This window comes from Ahaetulla prasina, chromosome 4, assembly GCF_028640845.1.
Source record: "Ahaetulla prasina isolate Xishuangbanna chromosome 4, ASM2864084v1, whole genome shotgun sequence".
Classification (NCBI taxonomy): domain Eukaryota; kingdom Metazoa; phylum Chordata; class Lepidosauria; order Squamata; family Colubridae; genus Ahaetulla; species Ahaetulla prasina.
In genome coordinates, this window is record NC_080542.1 from 2,512,501 (window position 1) to 2,528,395 (window position 15,895).

The 15,895-nt window shown below is 46.4% G+C and overlaps 1 protein-coding gene across 1 annotated transcript in view; it reads left to right on the forward strand.

Moving 5' to 3' along the window:
• Positions 1–15,895, forward strand: part of DNAH2 (dynein axonemal heavy chain 2) — a 187,912-nt gene that overhangs the window by 8,011 nt on the left and 164,006 nt on the right. Inside the window, exons 3-5 of the mRNA XM_058183311.1 lie at positions 5,393–5,563; positions 9,174–9,402; positions 10,654–10,764. Coding sequence (XP_058039294.1) covers positions 5,393–5,563; positions 9,174–9,402; positions 10,654–10,764 — 511 coding nt within the window. The remainder of the gene's footprint in view (positions 1–5,392; positions 5,564–9,173; positions 9,403–10,653; positions 10,765–15,895) is intronic.

A 15,895-nucleotide genomic window follows, 5' to 3' on the forward strand; every position in this document is an offset into this window, starting at 1 on the left:
TAATAATAATAATAATAATAATAATAATAATAATAATAATAATAATAATAATGTTTTAATTTGTATACCGCCCTTCTCCCGAAGGACTCAGGGCGGTGAACAGGCAAATAAAATACAAACAAACATACACAATAATTAAAACAACCCTTAAAAAACTGATTCAAATTTGCCAGAAAATTTAAAATGACATTACATCCCATAAAATTACAGAAATTTAAAACCCATCAAAATTCAATTAAAATTTAAAATGAAAATCAGGCCAGTCCAGCCATATGAAATAAATAGGTTTTAAGTTCAGAGGCTTTTTTTTTTTTTACTTTTAAAAGCATTTTTAAAAGGTAAAAAAAGGTGAAACCTGCTAGGCAAAAAATGGGGGGGTGGGGGTTTATTTGAGAGAGAGAGAGAGAGAGAGAGAAAGAAAGAAAGAAAGAAGAAAGAAAAAGAAAAAGAAAGAAAAAGAAAAAGAAAGAAAGAAAGAAGAAAGAGAAAAAGAGAAAAAGAAAGAGAGAGAGAGAGAGAGAGAGAGAGAGAGAAAGAAAGAAAGAAAGAAAGAAAGAAAGAAAGAAAGAAAGAAAGAAAGAAAGAAAGAAAGAAAGAAAGAGGGAGGGAGGGAGGAAAAAGGAGAGGAAGGAAGGACTACAAACCTGGCACTAGAGGCAGCTTCAGAGGATAATCCAGGGCTGGAAGGAACCTGAAGGTCATCTAGTCGAACCCTGCTCCAGCAGGACATTGTTAAGTGAGTTTCTGTCTTTTGATCCCCCCACCTTCCCTCGTCACATAGCCACGCCCACCCAGACACATGACCCCTCCCACCAAGCCACGCCCCACCAAGCCACGCCCACAGAACCCGTAGGAAAGAACTGATCTGCAGCCAGCGATTTTGCAAAGGGGAGAGAAGGGGGAGGACCCTTGTATTTATTTTTTATTTTATTTATTTATTTTGCCACAGAGTATATATAAGCATAAGCATGAAATAACTATACAATATATAAGCATATATATGAGTCTGAGTCTGTAATAACTATATTAATTGGATATAACGAAAGGAAACAAGAGGACAGGAACGGTAGGCACGCTGGTGCTCTTACAGACTTTATTTATTTATTTATTTATTTATTTTGTCACAACATCATACAAAAAGATTATATAGTATATACACATATAAACATATATAGGAAGAAGAAAAGAAAAAAAAACAATAGGACAGGAAGGGTAGGCACGTTTGTGCGCTTATGCACGCCCCTTATGGTCCTCTTAGGAATGGGGTGAGGTCAATAGTAGAAAGTTTTTGGTTAAAGCTTTTAGGATTATGGGAAGAGACCACAGAGTCAGGTAAAGTATTCCAAGCACTGATGATTCTGTTGCAGAAGTCATATTTTCTGCAATCTAGATTAAAGCGGTTGACATTAAGTTTAAATCTATTGGTTGCTCTTGTATTATTGCAATTGAAGCTGAAGTAGTCTTTAATAGGAAGGACATTACAATAGATGATTCTGTGAGTTAAACTTAGGTCTTGTCAAAGGCGATGGAGTTCCAAGTTTTCTAAGCCTAGGATTTCGAGTCTGGTGGGATAAGGTATTTTGTTGTTTTCAGAGGAATGGAGAACTCTTCTTGTAAAATATTTCTGGACACGTTCAATTGTATTGATGTCAGAAATGTGGTGAGGGGTTGTTGTTTTTTTGTTGTTGTTGTTTTGTTTACATTTATACCCCGCCCTTCTCCGAAGACTCAGGGCGGCTTACAGTATATAAGGCAATAGTCTCATTCTATTTGTATATTTTTACAAAGTCAACTTATTGCCCCCCCCACAATCTGGGTCCTCATTTTACCTACCTTATAAAGGATGGAAGGCTGAGTCAACCTTGGGCCGGGCTTGAACCTGCAATAATTGCAGGCTTTGTGTTCTTAATAACAGGCTATTACCAGCCTGAGCTATCCGGCCCTTCCAACAGGCGAGCTGTATTCTAGAATTGGTCTAGCAAATGTTTTATATGCTCTGGTTAGTAGTGTGGTGTTTTTGGAAAAGAAGCTACGCAAGATTAGGTTTACAACTCTTAGAGCTTTTTTTGCTATGTAGTTGCAGTGGGCTTTGGCACTTAGATCATTTGACATGAAAACTCCAAGGTCTTTAACGGGATGGGGGTCGTCAGTAAGGTAATGTCCATCTAGTATGTACTTAGTTTTTGGGTTCTTTTTTCCTATATGTAAGACTGAGCATTTGCTGGTTGAAATTTGGAGCTGCCAATTTTTAGACCAAGCGGTTAGATGGTCAAGGTCGTTTTGAATGATAGAAGTGTTGTCTGTGGTGTTAAATAGTTTGACATCGTCAGCAAAGAGAACACAATTACTTGAGATATGGTCACAAAGATCATTAATGTATAGAATAAAGAGTGTTGGTCCAAGGACGCTGCCTTGAGGAACGCCACTCTTGACAGGAACAGGATTTGATAAAGCATTGCCAATTTTGACCACTTGTTGTCTGTTAGACAGAAAAGCAGATATCCATTTGTGGAGGGGTCCTGAGATGCCATAGGATGTTAGTTTAAGGAGAAGTTTATCGTGTACTACTGAGTCAAAAGCTTTGCAGAAGTCTATGTAGATTGCATCTATTGATTTGCCTTGATCTAGATTTGAAGTCCATATGTTTTTGCAGTGGAGGAGTTGTAAGTTACATGATAACTTTTTCCTGAAACCAAATTGTTTGTTGGAGAGTAGGTTGTTAGTTTCTAAGTGTGAGGTAATGGATTGGTTGATGATAGATTCCATGACTTTGCAGGTGACGCAGCAAAGGGAGATCAGTCTGTAGTTTTCGACTAAGCTGGGGTCTCCTTTTTTGAAGATGGGGATGACTGTGGCTAGTGACTTCTTAGGAATGGGGTGAGGTCAACAGTAGACAGTTTTTGGTTGAAGCTTTGGAGATTTTGGGAAGAGATCACAGAGTCAGGTAGCGTATTCCAGGCATTAACAACTCTGTTACTGAAGTCATATTTTCTGCAATCGAGATTGGAGCGGTTTCCATTAAGCTTAAATCTATTGTGTGCTCGTGTATTGTTGTAATTGAAGCTGAAGTAGTCTTTAACAGGAAGGACATTGCAATAGATGATTCTATGAGTTAAACACAGGTCCTGTCGGAGGGGGCAGAGTTCTAAATGTTCTAATCCCAGGATTTCAAGTCTGGTGGCATAAGGTATTTTGTTGTATTCGGAGGAGTGGAGAACTCTTCTTGTAAAATATTTTTGGACACGTTCAATTGTATTAATGTCCGAAATGTGTTCTGGGTTCCAGACAGGCGAGCTGTACAGTCGCTTGTACCTCCCCTGTGTCCCACCTCAAGACAAATCCCAGGGAAGGCCAAGGGCTGTGTGTGTGGTGTCATATTTCTGCTTGCAATCTTGCATACTTCCTTTGTATCACACACCCCAGCACATCTGGTTCTGCGCTTCCACGCCAGATGTGGTGCTAATGGGATCCTGATTTCCAGAGTTTTTTTTCCTCTGAAAATTTCTAAGGAATAAAGATGGGGTGGGGGGAATTACTTGGGGTGAGTGGGAAGAAACTGGCTTGAAGCAACCCCACCCTTTTCGTCCCCGACTTTTTCGGGGGTTCCCCAAGCAGCAAAGTTCAGGCCGTCCTCGACTTAACGCTCGTAAGTTGTGCCGGTCGTTAATTGGATGACCACAGGACCGTGCCTGGTTTTACGAGCGGGAGGTAGTGTTTGGGGGTTTTTTTGCAGCGGTCGTTAAGTGGATCGCTGGTCAGTAAGCGAATCCACTGTCCAAAATGGTCATTTATTTATTTATTTATTGGTCGGAAACCAGGAAGTAAATGAAAGGTTTCCGTCAAATACGTCGAAAATATTGTCGGTGTGATCAGGGGACGCTGCGGGGGTGTGTGTGTGTGTGTGTTTGTGTGTGTGTGTGTCGGGATTTCAAATCTGGGTCCCACGTACAGGTAAGTCCTCGACTTAACAACTGCAACTGAGCCCAAAAGTTATTTTGCTAAGCGAGACGGTCATTACACGAATTCTGCTCCATTGTACGACCTTACTTGCAACAAGTCTGTCAGGCCTGGAAACCATATTAGGCCGAACCTTGACACGGTCGTTAAGTGAATCACCGCAGTTTGATAAGTCAGTAACTTGGTTATTAAGTGAACCTGGCTTCCCCATTGACTTTGCCGGTCAGCAGGTCGCACAAGGAGTTCACGTGACATACACACCCACCCGCCCGGGACACTGCGACCGTCCTAAGTGTGAATCAGTGGCCCATTGCATCGGACTTTGGATCACGTGGGGGGATGCTTCAACGGTCGTAAGTGTTTAAAAAAAAACCACGGTCAGGAGTCCCTTCTTTCCGTGCAGTTCTAACTTTGAACGGTCACTGTTGTAAATGGAGGAACTCCTATTTCATTTCATTTCATTTCATTTATTAAATTTCTATACCGCCCTTCTCCCAAAGGACTCAGGGCGGTTTACAGACAATAGAATAGAATAGAATAGAATAGAATTGAATTTTTTTTATTGGCCAAGTGTGATTGGACACACAAGGAATTTGTCTTTGGTGCATATGCTCTCAGTGTACATAAAAGAAAAGATACGTTCATCAAGGTACAACATTTACAACACAAATGATGGTCAATATATCAATATAAATCATAAGGATTGCCAGCAACAAGTTATAGTCATACAGTCATAAGTGGAAAGAGATTGGTGATGGGAACGATGAGAAGATTAATAGTAGCGCAGATTCAGTAAATAGTCTGACAGTCTGACAATAAAACAGTATTTATAAACAAACTTAAAATACAGTGTAAAAATCTAATTCTATTCGGCTAATACCAGTTAAAAAATTGTGCTAAAAACAATAATATTTAAAATATTATTTAACATTTAATATATATAACATTTAATATATATATATATATAAAACATTTAATATAACACTTAATATAATTTAACATTTAAAACAATAGTAGCTTAGGCCAACCCTGCACGGTGAAATAAAAACGTCTTGAGCTCGCGGACGGAAGGTCCGGAGATCGGGGAGTGATCGTAACCCCGAAGGAAGCTCATTCCAGAGGGTGGGTGCCCCCACAGAGAAGGCTCTCCCCCTGGGGGTCGCCAGCCGGCATTGTTTGGCTGACGGCACCCTGAGGAGACCCTCTCTGTGGGAGCGCACAGGTCGGTGGGAGGCTATCGGTGGCTGCAGGCGGTCCCGTAAATGTTGAACGCTCATTTAAACAACCGGTCGTAATTCGAGGATTATGTATTTGCATGTCTGCGCAAGGCATAAGCTTGTCCGGGGAAAACTCCTCCCTCTCTGAGCCAGGGTGGCTTGTGTTACTTTGGCCAAATTGTGGTGTGTGTGTGTGTGTCCCCCCAATCTTTGTGCAGAAACCATGCCTCCGAAAACGGCTGTCCTTGTCCGGCGTCACCGGAGACATGTGGACGGAGGACCATCTGGCCGCCATGGACCAGTTCCTGAAGGACGTCACCCAGATCATGCTTGTATTTTACGTCGATGACTTCGCCGGGTTGAAAGTGGAACCGGTCATGCCTCACCAGGTGAATCAATCAATCAATCAGTCGATCAATCGATCGATTGATCGATCAGAACAGAGGTGGAAGGGACCTAGTCCAGCCCTCCGCTCATGCGGGAGATTCTACACCGTTGCCGACGAGCGGCTGTCTGGTCCCTTCTTAAAAAACCTCCAGTGATGGAACATCCCACAACTTCTGGTGGCAAGCTGTTCCCCCGGGTAATTGGCCTCACTGTTAGGAAATTCCAAGTTGCTTCTCTCCTTGATTGGTTTCCATCCGTTGCTGCTTCTCCTGCCTTCGGGTGGAAAAAAAAACATGAAGAATTTTCCTCCATAGCCTGAAAAATGGCTGTATCAAACCAAGTGGTTCCATCTAAGTCACTCTGGAGTCAGGCAGAGGCTTCCATAAGGACCATCAGGAGGCACGGATTGTTGGTCTCTAGAGGTCTCGTCTTAGCACAGTTGCTTCTCAGTCTTAACGACTTTAAGCTGTGTGGACTACAATTCCCAGAGTCCCCCCAGCCACGGAAAGCCATGATTTAGAATAGAATAGAATAGAATTTTTTATTGGCCAAGTGTGATTGGACACACAAGGAATTTGTCTTGGTGCATATGCTCTCAGCGTACATAAAAGAAAAGATACGTTCATCAAGGTACAACATTTACAACACAATTGATGATCAATATATCAATATAAATCATAAGGATTGCCAGCAACAAGTTATAGTCATACAGTCATAAGTGGAAAGAGATTGGTGATGGAAACTATGAGAAGATTAATAGTAGTGCAGATTCAGTACATAGTTTGACAGTGTTGAAGGAATTATTTGTTTAGCAGAGTGATGGCCTTCGGGAAAAAACTCTCCTTGTGTCTAGTTGTTCTGGTGTGCGGTGCTCTATAGCGTCGTTTTGAGGGTAGGAGTTGAAACAGTTTATGTCCAGGATGCGAGGGATCTGCAAATATTTTCACGGCCCTCTTCTTGATTCGTGCAGTATACAGGTCCTCAATGGAAGGCAGGTTGGTAGCAATTATTTTTTCTGCAGTTCTAATGATCCTCTGAAGTCTGTGTTTTTCTTGTTGGGTTGCAGAACCGAACCAGACAGTTATAGAGGTGCAAATGACAGATTCAATAATTCCTCTGTAGAACTGAATCAGCAGCTCCTTGGGCAGTTTGAGCTTACTGAGTTGGCGCAGAAAGAACATTCTTTGTTGTCCTTTTTTAATGATGTTTTTGATGTTAGCTGTCCATTTGAGATCTTGCAATTCCCAGAGTCCCCCCCAGCCACGGAAAGCCATGATTTCAATTGCATATCAAAACCAGGTGGGGTCTATTGACTTATCGGGTCAAGCAGAGGTTTCCATAAGGACTAGGGGGGACATGATAAGAGTCTTCCAGTATTTGAGGGGCTGCCCCAAAGAAGAGGAAGGGGTCCACCTATTCTCCAAAGCCCCCGAAGGCAGGAGAAGAAGCAACGGATGGAAACTCAACTCGAGGAGAGGAGCAATCTGGAATTAAGAAGAAACTTCCTAACTGTGAGCACAGTTAACCAGTGGAACTACTTGCCACCAGAAGTTGTGGGTCCTCCCATCACTGGAGGCTTTCAAGACGAGACCGGACAGCCGCTGGAATGGTATAGGGTCTCCTGCTTGAGCATGGGGTTGGCCTAGATGACCTCCAAGGTCCCTTCCAACTCTTTTCGGATTGCATAACTGCGGATGACTCCACAATGCTCAGGACTGCTTAGTGCAGGTCTGTTAAATTGGCGGCCCAGTGGGCCGGATAACACACTCACTCCGGCTCGGCAAAGGCCAAAAACATGGCGACACGTCACAATACAGCCCGTGATGCGAGTAGGTTCGACACCCCTGGTCTAGAGGCGTTCAACCTTCAAACCGTGGCGATTTGAAGACGGGTGGACTTCCAACTCCCAGAATTCCCTGACACCGAAGGCATTCCTCTTGATACGTTGATAACTTTGTGGCCCGCTTAGTCTCTTGTAATCCCTTCCTCTGCAATCTCTCTGTTTTTTCTGGGAAGTGGATCCATCTACGTTCCTGCTTCCGTAAAGACTCTCGGAACAGAACGTTCCGGAAGAAAACGTCGTTTGAATGGAAGGGAGTTTGGAGGTCTTCTAATCCAACTCCTTGCTCAGACAGGAAGACGTTATGCCGTTTCAGACAATTCTGGGAGTTTGAAGCCCACGGAGTTGTAGGCGGAGAGAACTGTTGTGGTCCGCCAGCAGCCTGCGAAGCTGGCCACTGAGTCGGACAGCGATGAGGCTGAGGAAAAACATGGGCCAGTCCTGGAGGCTGGGGAAGGCCCGGATGAGGGCTCTGCGTCGGAGGCAGAGATGGGGCCAGGGCCATCGGAGAGTGAGGTCCGGACTCCGGAGGCTCCAGAGCCTGCCTGCCTGCCTGTCTTCCTTCCTTCCTTTCTTCCTTCCGTCCTTCCTTCCTTCCTTCCTTTCTTCTTTTCCTTCCTTCCCTTCCCTCCCTCCTTCCCTCATCTCCTCTTTCCTTCATTTTTCCTTCCTTCCTTCTTTCCTTTCTTCTTTTCCTTCCTTCCTTTCCTCCCTCATCTCCTCTTTCCTTCCTTCCTTCCTTCCTTCCTTCCTTCCTTCCTTCCTTCCTTCCTTCCTTCCCCCCTCTTTCCTTCCTTCCTTCCTTCCTTCCTTTCTTCTTTTCCTTCCTTCCCTTCCCTCCCTCCTTCCCTCATCTCCTCTTTCCTTCATTTTTCCTTCCTTCCTTCTTTCCTTTCTTCTTTTCCTTCCTTCCTTTCCTCCCTCATCTTCTCTTTCCTTCCTTCCTTCCTTCCTTTCTTCTTTTCCTTCCTTCCTTCCCTCCCTCATCTACTCTTTCCTTCCTTCCTCCCTCCCTATCTCCCTATATTTAATTCATATCCTGTCTTTATTATTTTTAAAAATAACTCAAGGTGGCAAACATATCCCAAACTCCCTCCTCCTCCTATTTTCTCCACAACAACAACCCTGTGAGGTGGTGGGACTGAGAGAAAGGGATTGTGTTGTGGTCTGCCAGCAGCCTGCAGAGCTGGGAACGGAGTCGGACAGCGATGAGGCTGAGGTGGGGCCAGGGCCATCGGAGAATGAGGTGCGGACTCCAGAGCTTCCAGAGACTGATAGTAGTGAGGCAGAGGAACAGGAGGAGCCTGTTCCTAATGCAGGCATGAGACGAGCTGCCAGAAGGCAAGAACAGCTCAAACAAAGAGGACGACTCAGGAGTAAGGCCAGGAGATGATTGGCCCCTCCCATAAGGCTTAAAAGACCAGCAACGGCGTTTGGGCTCTTTGCCGGAAAACAATGTTGATAGCTTTGTCTTGCTGCATTTGTTTCTTATCGGCGTTTTCTGCTTTTGAACTTTTGCCAAGAAAAGCCTTTGGCTTTTTAAGCCTAATGAAGACCAAGGTTGGTGATAAGACTGAGTGAGGAATTGTGTTGGGAAGAATTTGCTTCGATTTAGTTTGGACGACGCTAAGAATGAGTTTAATTCTCAGCTGTTATAAATCTGTTTGTTTTTAAACTGACTGAGTTTCCTACTACCTACTTGGGCTTGGGTCACAACTGCGACGGCAGGCCTCCCTTCTCCCTTGTCTTGATGTTGGCCGTTCCCCCAACAGGAGCAGAAACAGCTGGCCTACTTCATCCGCCAGGAGAACGCCGAAATTACGGAGGAGAATTTCCACGAAGTGGTGCAGTTCGGCTCCGTGCGCAGGCCGTACATCGATTCCCTGATGCGCACGCTCAACGCAGCCTATCTGCCCCGCCTCTTCCGCAAAGGCTCCTGGCCGGAAAGCATCAAAAACGAATTTTTCTCCGAAATCTACCATTTCATGACCTCCCTGACAGGTAGGTGTTTGGCCGTTCTTCCCGTCGGATCCATCTGTGCGGTCGTGGATCCGTGGACGGGTGCTTTGGGGTTGTCCCAGGTCTCTGACTGCTGATGCAGGTCGTCCTCGGCGTAACCAGCAACATTGAGCCCAAAATTTCCATTGCTAAGTGAGTTGTTTGTTCAGTGAGTCTTGCCATGGTTGTTAAGCAAATCAGCGCAGTCCTTAAGCGAATCGTGTGCTCGTTAAGCGAATCCGGCTAGCCCACCCTCGTTCTTCATCATCATCTTTTAACAACTCCATAATCCCTTGCGGAGTGGAGTCTTGGTCAACTGAATGGAGCTAGCAGAGCGTTTTTTGCTGGCCGGATGCCTTTCCTGTTGCCAGTGCGGAGTTTCTTTCGGCAGATATATTCTCAGTGTGCCCAGAGAGAGAAATAGCTGGCTCTACCTAGGATCGAACTCACGGCCTCCTGATTGTGAGGCGAGCACTCCACCTCTAGGCCACCGCACCACTCAGCATTTAGGCTTATATCGTCATATTCTTTTAATGACCCCATAATTGCTTGCGGGGTGGAGTCTTGGGCAGCTGAATGGAGCTAGCAGAGTGTTTTTTTACTGGCCGGATGCTTTTCCTGTTGCCAGTGCGGAGTTTTGTTCGGCAGATTATATTCTCATTGTGCCCAGAGAGAGAAAAATCTGGCTCTACCTAGGATTGAACTCCCAGCCTCCTGATTGTGAGGCGAGAGCGCCACCTCTGGGCCAACCGCCCCACTAACCCACCCCCATTGCTTGTCGTGAAAGGAGATTTGCATGAGTTTTGCCCCGTTTTACGACCTTGCTTGCCACTGTCGTTAAGCAACTCACCGCTGTTGTTGAGTTAGTAACACGGCGGTTAAGTAAATCCGGCTTCCCCATGGACTTTGCTTGTCAAAAGGTCACAAAAGGCGATCACGTGACCCGAGGACATTGTCACCGTCATAAATATGAATCAGTTGCTAACAATCGTAATTCTGATCACATGTCCCAGGGGGATAGTACAACAGTTGTAAGTGTGGAAAAAGGTCATAAGTCATGTTTCTCAGCGCTGCTGTAACTTTGAATGGTCACCAAACAAATTATCGTATGTCGAGGACTACCTGGAATTGTGGGTGTCTCAATTGAGGACCGAGGAAGGAGAATTGGGAGGGGGACCTAAGGAGATGTCCCGAGGTTCCCCCTCCCTCCAAAAGCCAACAGAAACCCTAATCCCCGACCCTCTCCGTCCACAGATACCCGCTACAAGATGAAGGGCCGTACTGTCCTTTATATCCCGATCGAATCCTTCACCATCACCCCGGAGGTGGCCCAGAAGGACAAGGCCGTGGTCCATCGTCTGGAGAGTGAGTGATGGGTCTTGGGGTATCTGAGGGGGGCGCTAACCGGATCGGAAGAGGAGGAGATGGGCCGCTGGGGAGGACCACACCAGGCGCTCTCGCTTGGGAGTGGATTAACCAAGCTGCCTCTGCGCTGCATCTATCATTCCCAATCTGGTCAGGCGCCAGGCGTGCACCCGGTCTTACAGCAGGGCAATGAGTCTGGCTGCGGGGGGGGAGGGGACGGTAGGATGAGAAACCGGGGGGGGGGTCTTCCTCCCAGCTCTGCCCCTCGGGGGGGGGGGTCCCAGGGAAGCCCATTTTCTGCCTCTGCCTCGGAATTCACCAAAGAAGCACAATAAAGGCAGGATGTAAACAAGAGGTTGGAGGGAGGGAGGGAGGAAGGAAGGAAGGAAGGAGAATGGAGGAAGGAAGAAGATGAGGTAGGGAAGGGAAGGAGCGAGGGAGGAAGGAAGAAGATGAGGGAGGAAGGAAGAAGATGAGAGAGGTTAGGGAGGGAGGGAGGAAGGATGGAAGGATGGAAGGAGAGTGCAGGAAGGAAGGAAGAAGATGAGAGAGGGAAGGAAGGAGGAAGGAAGAAAGAAGAGAGAGGGAAGGGACGGAAGGAGGAAGGAAGGAGAGTCGAGGGACGGAGGAAGAAGATGAAGGAAGGAAGGAAGATGAGGAAGGAAGGAGTGTAGAGGAAGGAAGGAAGAAGATAAGAGAGGGAAGGGAGGGAAGAAGGAAGGAGAGCGGAGGAAGAAAAGAAGAGTAGAGGAAAGAAGGAAGAAAATGAAGGCGGGAGGGAGGGAGGAGAGTGGAGGAAAGTTCAGGAAGGAAGGAAGAAGATGAGAGAGGGATGGGACGGAAGGAGGAAGGAAGGAGAGTCGAGGGAGGGAGGAAGAAGATGAAGGAAGGAAGGAAGGAAGGAAGGAAGATGAGGAAGGAAGGAGTGTAGAGGAAGGAAGGCAGAAGATGAGAGAGGGAAGGGAGGGAAGAAGGAAGGAGAGCAGAGGAAGAAAAGAAGAGTAGAGGAAAGAAGGAAGAAGATGAAGGAGGGAGGGAGGAAGGAGAGTGGAGGAAAGTTCAGGAAGGAAGGAAGAAGATGAGAGAGGGAGGGTTAGGGAGGGACGGAGGAAGGAAAAACTCTCCCTGTGGGGCTTGTGCATTCATGGATTTTCGTTCACGAGGCAGTGGCCAGGCGGGGTGGGTGGGTGGGCAACAGGACGAGGGGCGGGGTGGTGGTGGGTCTCAGACACTGGAGAAAGGACCGCCTGGAAATCCTAGAGGAAATCTGTCCTTCCTTCACGACCAACGTTGGGGCTGTGGGGGGAGGAATCCTTTTCTCAGGCCGTCCTTGGGTTGACGACCCAAAATCGAGCCCCAGATTTCCATCGCTCAGCGAGACCTTCGTTAAGGCCGTTTTGACCCATTTTACGACTTTGCGTGTGAAGCCACCGCAGTCGATAGATAAGTCAGTCACCCGGTCGTTAAGCGAATCCGGCTGTCCCGTGGACTTGACTTGGCATGTCGGAAGGTCGCAAAAAAGGGGATCGCGTGACCCTGGGACGCTGTGACCGGCATAAGGATGAGTCAGTTGCCAAGCTTCCCAATTCCGATCACATGACCCCCAGGGAACGCTTCAACGGTCATAAGTATGAGAAACGGTCATCGATTATTATTTTTTAGTGCCGTTGTAGCTTTGAATGGTCACTAAATGAACGGTTGTAAGTGGAGGATTACCAGTAAAAGGTTTGAGGCTTGGTGGAGTAACAGTCAGGCCTTTAAGGCCTGCAGGGACCCAGTTGGGTTCGGTGGGAGGCTTGGGGGGGGGGGAACCCAGTGGAAGAGGCGCAGTGGGGAGAGAGATGGGGGTCACTCCAGCGGCCGTAACATGGGGACCGTGTCGTAAGTAGCTTTTGAGAGCTCTGCGATAACTTCGACAGTCGTTAAGCGAGGACCGTCGGCACAGAGTCCTCAACGTACGACCGCAAGGAAGGCCAAAACGTAGGGGGTTAAGTGAGACAGTTGTTCAGGGAATTTTGCCCATTTTCCTGCCGCCGCTGTTAAGTGAATCGCTGCGGTGAAGCAAATCCAACTTCCCCCTCGTGGACTTTGCTTGGCCAAGGCGGAAATCGCGCGACCCCGGGAGGTTCCAACCGTCCTAAATCGGAATCAGTTGCCCAGGATCTGAAGTTTGATCACATGACCACGGAGATTGTTCTGTCCCCGCCCTCCCACTTCACGGAGAAACGCGAGTTTCACGGTCCTTTTATTGACACCGTCCCGATTCTTCTGTAGGAAGTACACGGCTTGGCAGCGACCGTGCAGAGTCTTCATCTCGGACAGAGATAATAGCACTCGCGTCCAAGTCCCGTTGCCAAGCTTACAAGAAAGAAAGGCCTTTAACTCCCGAGCGACTGAGCTGCAACACACGCTGGGTAATTTTTTTGTCCGTCACGAAGCCCAGTGGCAGCTCCACCGGCTTTTATCCCCTGTGGGGTGTGGCTCCGTGACTCAGCACTCTCTGAGCCTGCCACACCTCTTCCTCTGCTGCGCACACGCTTATCTCTTTGTCGCTACTTCGGGTCGATCCAGGATTGATCCTCAGCAGCTGGAGCTTGGGGCGTTGCCAGGGAGGAGTGGGAGGGTCCGGGAGAGGGAGGCCTTGTCAGCTCCTCCTCCTCCTGGCCTGCAGCTGGAACCTGGGGCGGAGACAGAGAGGAGGGTCCTGGAGAGGGAGGCCTTGTTGGCTCCTCCTACCCTCACTCCCAGAGTCATCCTGCTCCATGAGGACAGGCTCGGGGGGGCCGGAGCCACAACAGAGAGGGTGCGACCGTCATAAGTGTGAAAACGGCCTTAAGTCCCCTTTTTTCCGAACGGTCACTAAGCGTTGTAAATCAAGGATTATCTGTATTCTTCCCGTAAGGCAGGGGTCTGCAAACTTGGCTCTTTTTAAGACTTGTGGACTTCAACTCCCAGAGTTCCTCAGCCAGCTTTGCAAGTCTTAAAACAGCCAAGTTTGCAGACCCCTGCCATAAGGAAATTCAAACTATGGTTTATTTCCTCTCCCACGCACTCCAATCAAGGTTTGGAGCCGGCGTTATGCTGTTTCCTGGGAAAGCCAAGTTTAAAACGCCCACGCAGACTCCTGGCAGACGGGTTGCGGCAGCCTTCCGGCCCAGCAGCGATGCCCAAATTTGGGTGGCGGTGAAGCCACAGCTACGACGGCGGCCTTGTTGTTTTCGGCCGCTATCTCCGACAGGTCTCGGCGACGTTCCCGACGCCGTTCTTGCTTTCTGGAGTGTGGAGGGGGTCAGAATTCGCACCCGGTTCCGTTCTTGAACCTTGTGCCCCTTTGCCTGAAAGAATCCCAAGGCTGGGGCACGCTGGGAGGTGAAGTCCAGCCATCTTAAAAAGTTGCTGAGGTCTGGAAACTTTGGGATAAAGTCGGGCCCTGCGAACTTGGCAACTTTTAAGATTTGTGGACTTCGACTCCCAGAATGCCTCAGCCTGGAATTAAAAGTCCAGAAGTCTTAAAGTTGCCAAGTTTGTCCAGGTAATCCTCAATTTACAACAGTTCGTTTAGTGACCGTTGGAAGTTACAACGGCATGGAAAAAAGTGACTTATGGCCAATTTTCACACTTATGACCGTTGCAACATTCCAATGGTCACGTGATCAAAATTTGGACGCTCGGCAACTTGTTCCTACTAATGACAGTCAGAGTGTCGACTCCCAGAATTCCTCAGCCTGGAATTAAAAGTCCGGAAGTCAAAGTCCAGAAATCTTAAAGTCCAGAACTCTTAAAAGTCCAAAAATCTTAAAAGTCCAAAAATCTTAAAGTCCAGAAGTCAAAGTCCAGAAATCTTAAAGTCCAGAAATCTTAAAAGTCCAGAAATCTAAAAGTCCCGTAGTCTTAAAAATCCAGAAGTCTTAAAAGTCCAGAAATCTTAAAGTCCAGAAATCTTAAAGTCCAGAAATCTTAAAGTCCAGAAGTCTTTAAAGTCCAGAAATCTTAAAAGTCCAGAAATCTTAAAGTCCAGAAGTCTTAAAGTCCAGAAATCTTAAAGTCCAGTAGTCTTAAAAATCTAGAAGTCTTAAAAGTCCAGAAATCTTAAAGTCCAGAAATCTTAAAAGTCCAGAAATCTAAAAGTCCCGTAGTCTTAAAAATCCAGAATCTTAAAAGTCCAGAACTCTTAAAGTCCAGAAATCTTAAAAGTCCAGAAATCTTAAAGTCCAGAAGTCTTAAAGTCCAGAAGTCTTAAAAGTCCAAAAGTCTTTAAAGTCCAGAACTCTTAAAGTCCAGAAATCTTAAAAGTCCAGAAATCTTAAAAGTCCAGAAGTCTTAAAAGTCCAGAAGTCTTTAAAGTCCAGAAATCTTAAAAGTCCAGAAGTCTTAAAAGTCCAGAAGTCTTTAAAGTCCAGAAATCTTAAAAGTCCAGAAGTCTTAAAGTCCAGAAGTCTTAAAAGTCCAGAAGTCTTAAAAGTCCAAAAGTCTTTAAAGTCCAGAAGCCAAAGCCCAGAAATCTTAAAAGTCCAGAAATCTTAAAGTCCAGAAATCTTAAAAGTCCAGAAGTCTTTAAAGTCCAGAAATCTTAAAAGTCCAGAAGTCTTTAAAGTCCAGAAGTCTTAAAAGTCCAAAAGTCTTTAAAGTCCAGAAGCCAAAGCCCAGAAATCTTAAAAGTCCAGAAATCTTAAAGTCCGGAAATCTTAAAAGTCCAGAAATCTTAAAGTCCAGTAGTCTTAAAAATCTAGAAGTCTTAAAAGTCCAGAAATCTTAAAGTCCAGAACTCTTAAAAGCCCAGAAATCTTAAATTTGCCAAGTTTGTCCAGGTAATCCTCGATTTACAAAAGTTCATTTAGTGACCGTTCGAAGTTACAACGGCATGGAAAAAAGTGACTTATGACCAATTTTCACCCGTATGACCATTGCAACATCCCCACGGTCACATGATCAAAATTTGGACGCTCAGCAACATGTTCCTACTAACGACGGTCAGAGTGTCCCAGGATCAAGTGATCAAAATTCAGATGCTCAGCAACTGACTCGTATTTATGACGGTCGCAGGGGTACCGGGGTCATGTGATCTCCTTTTGCGACCTTTTCGACGATGGGGAAAGCCAGATTCACTTAAGGACCATGGTGCTAACTTCAC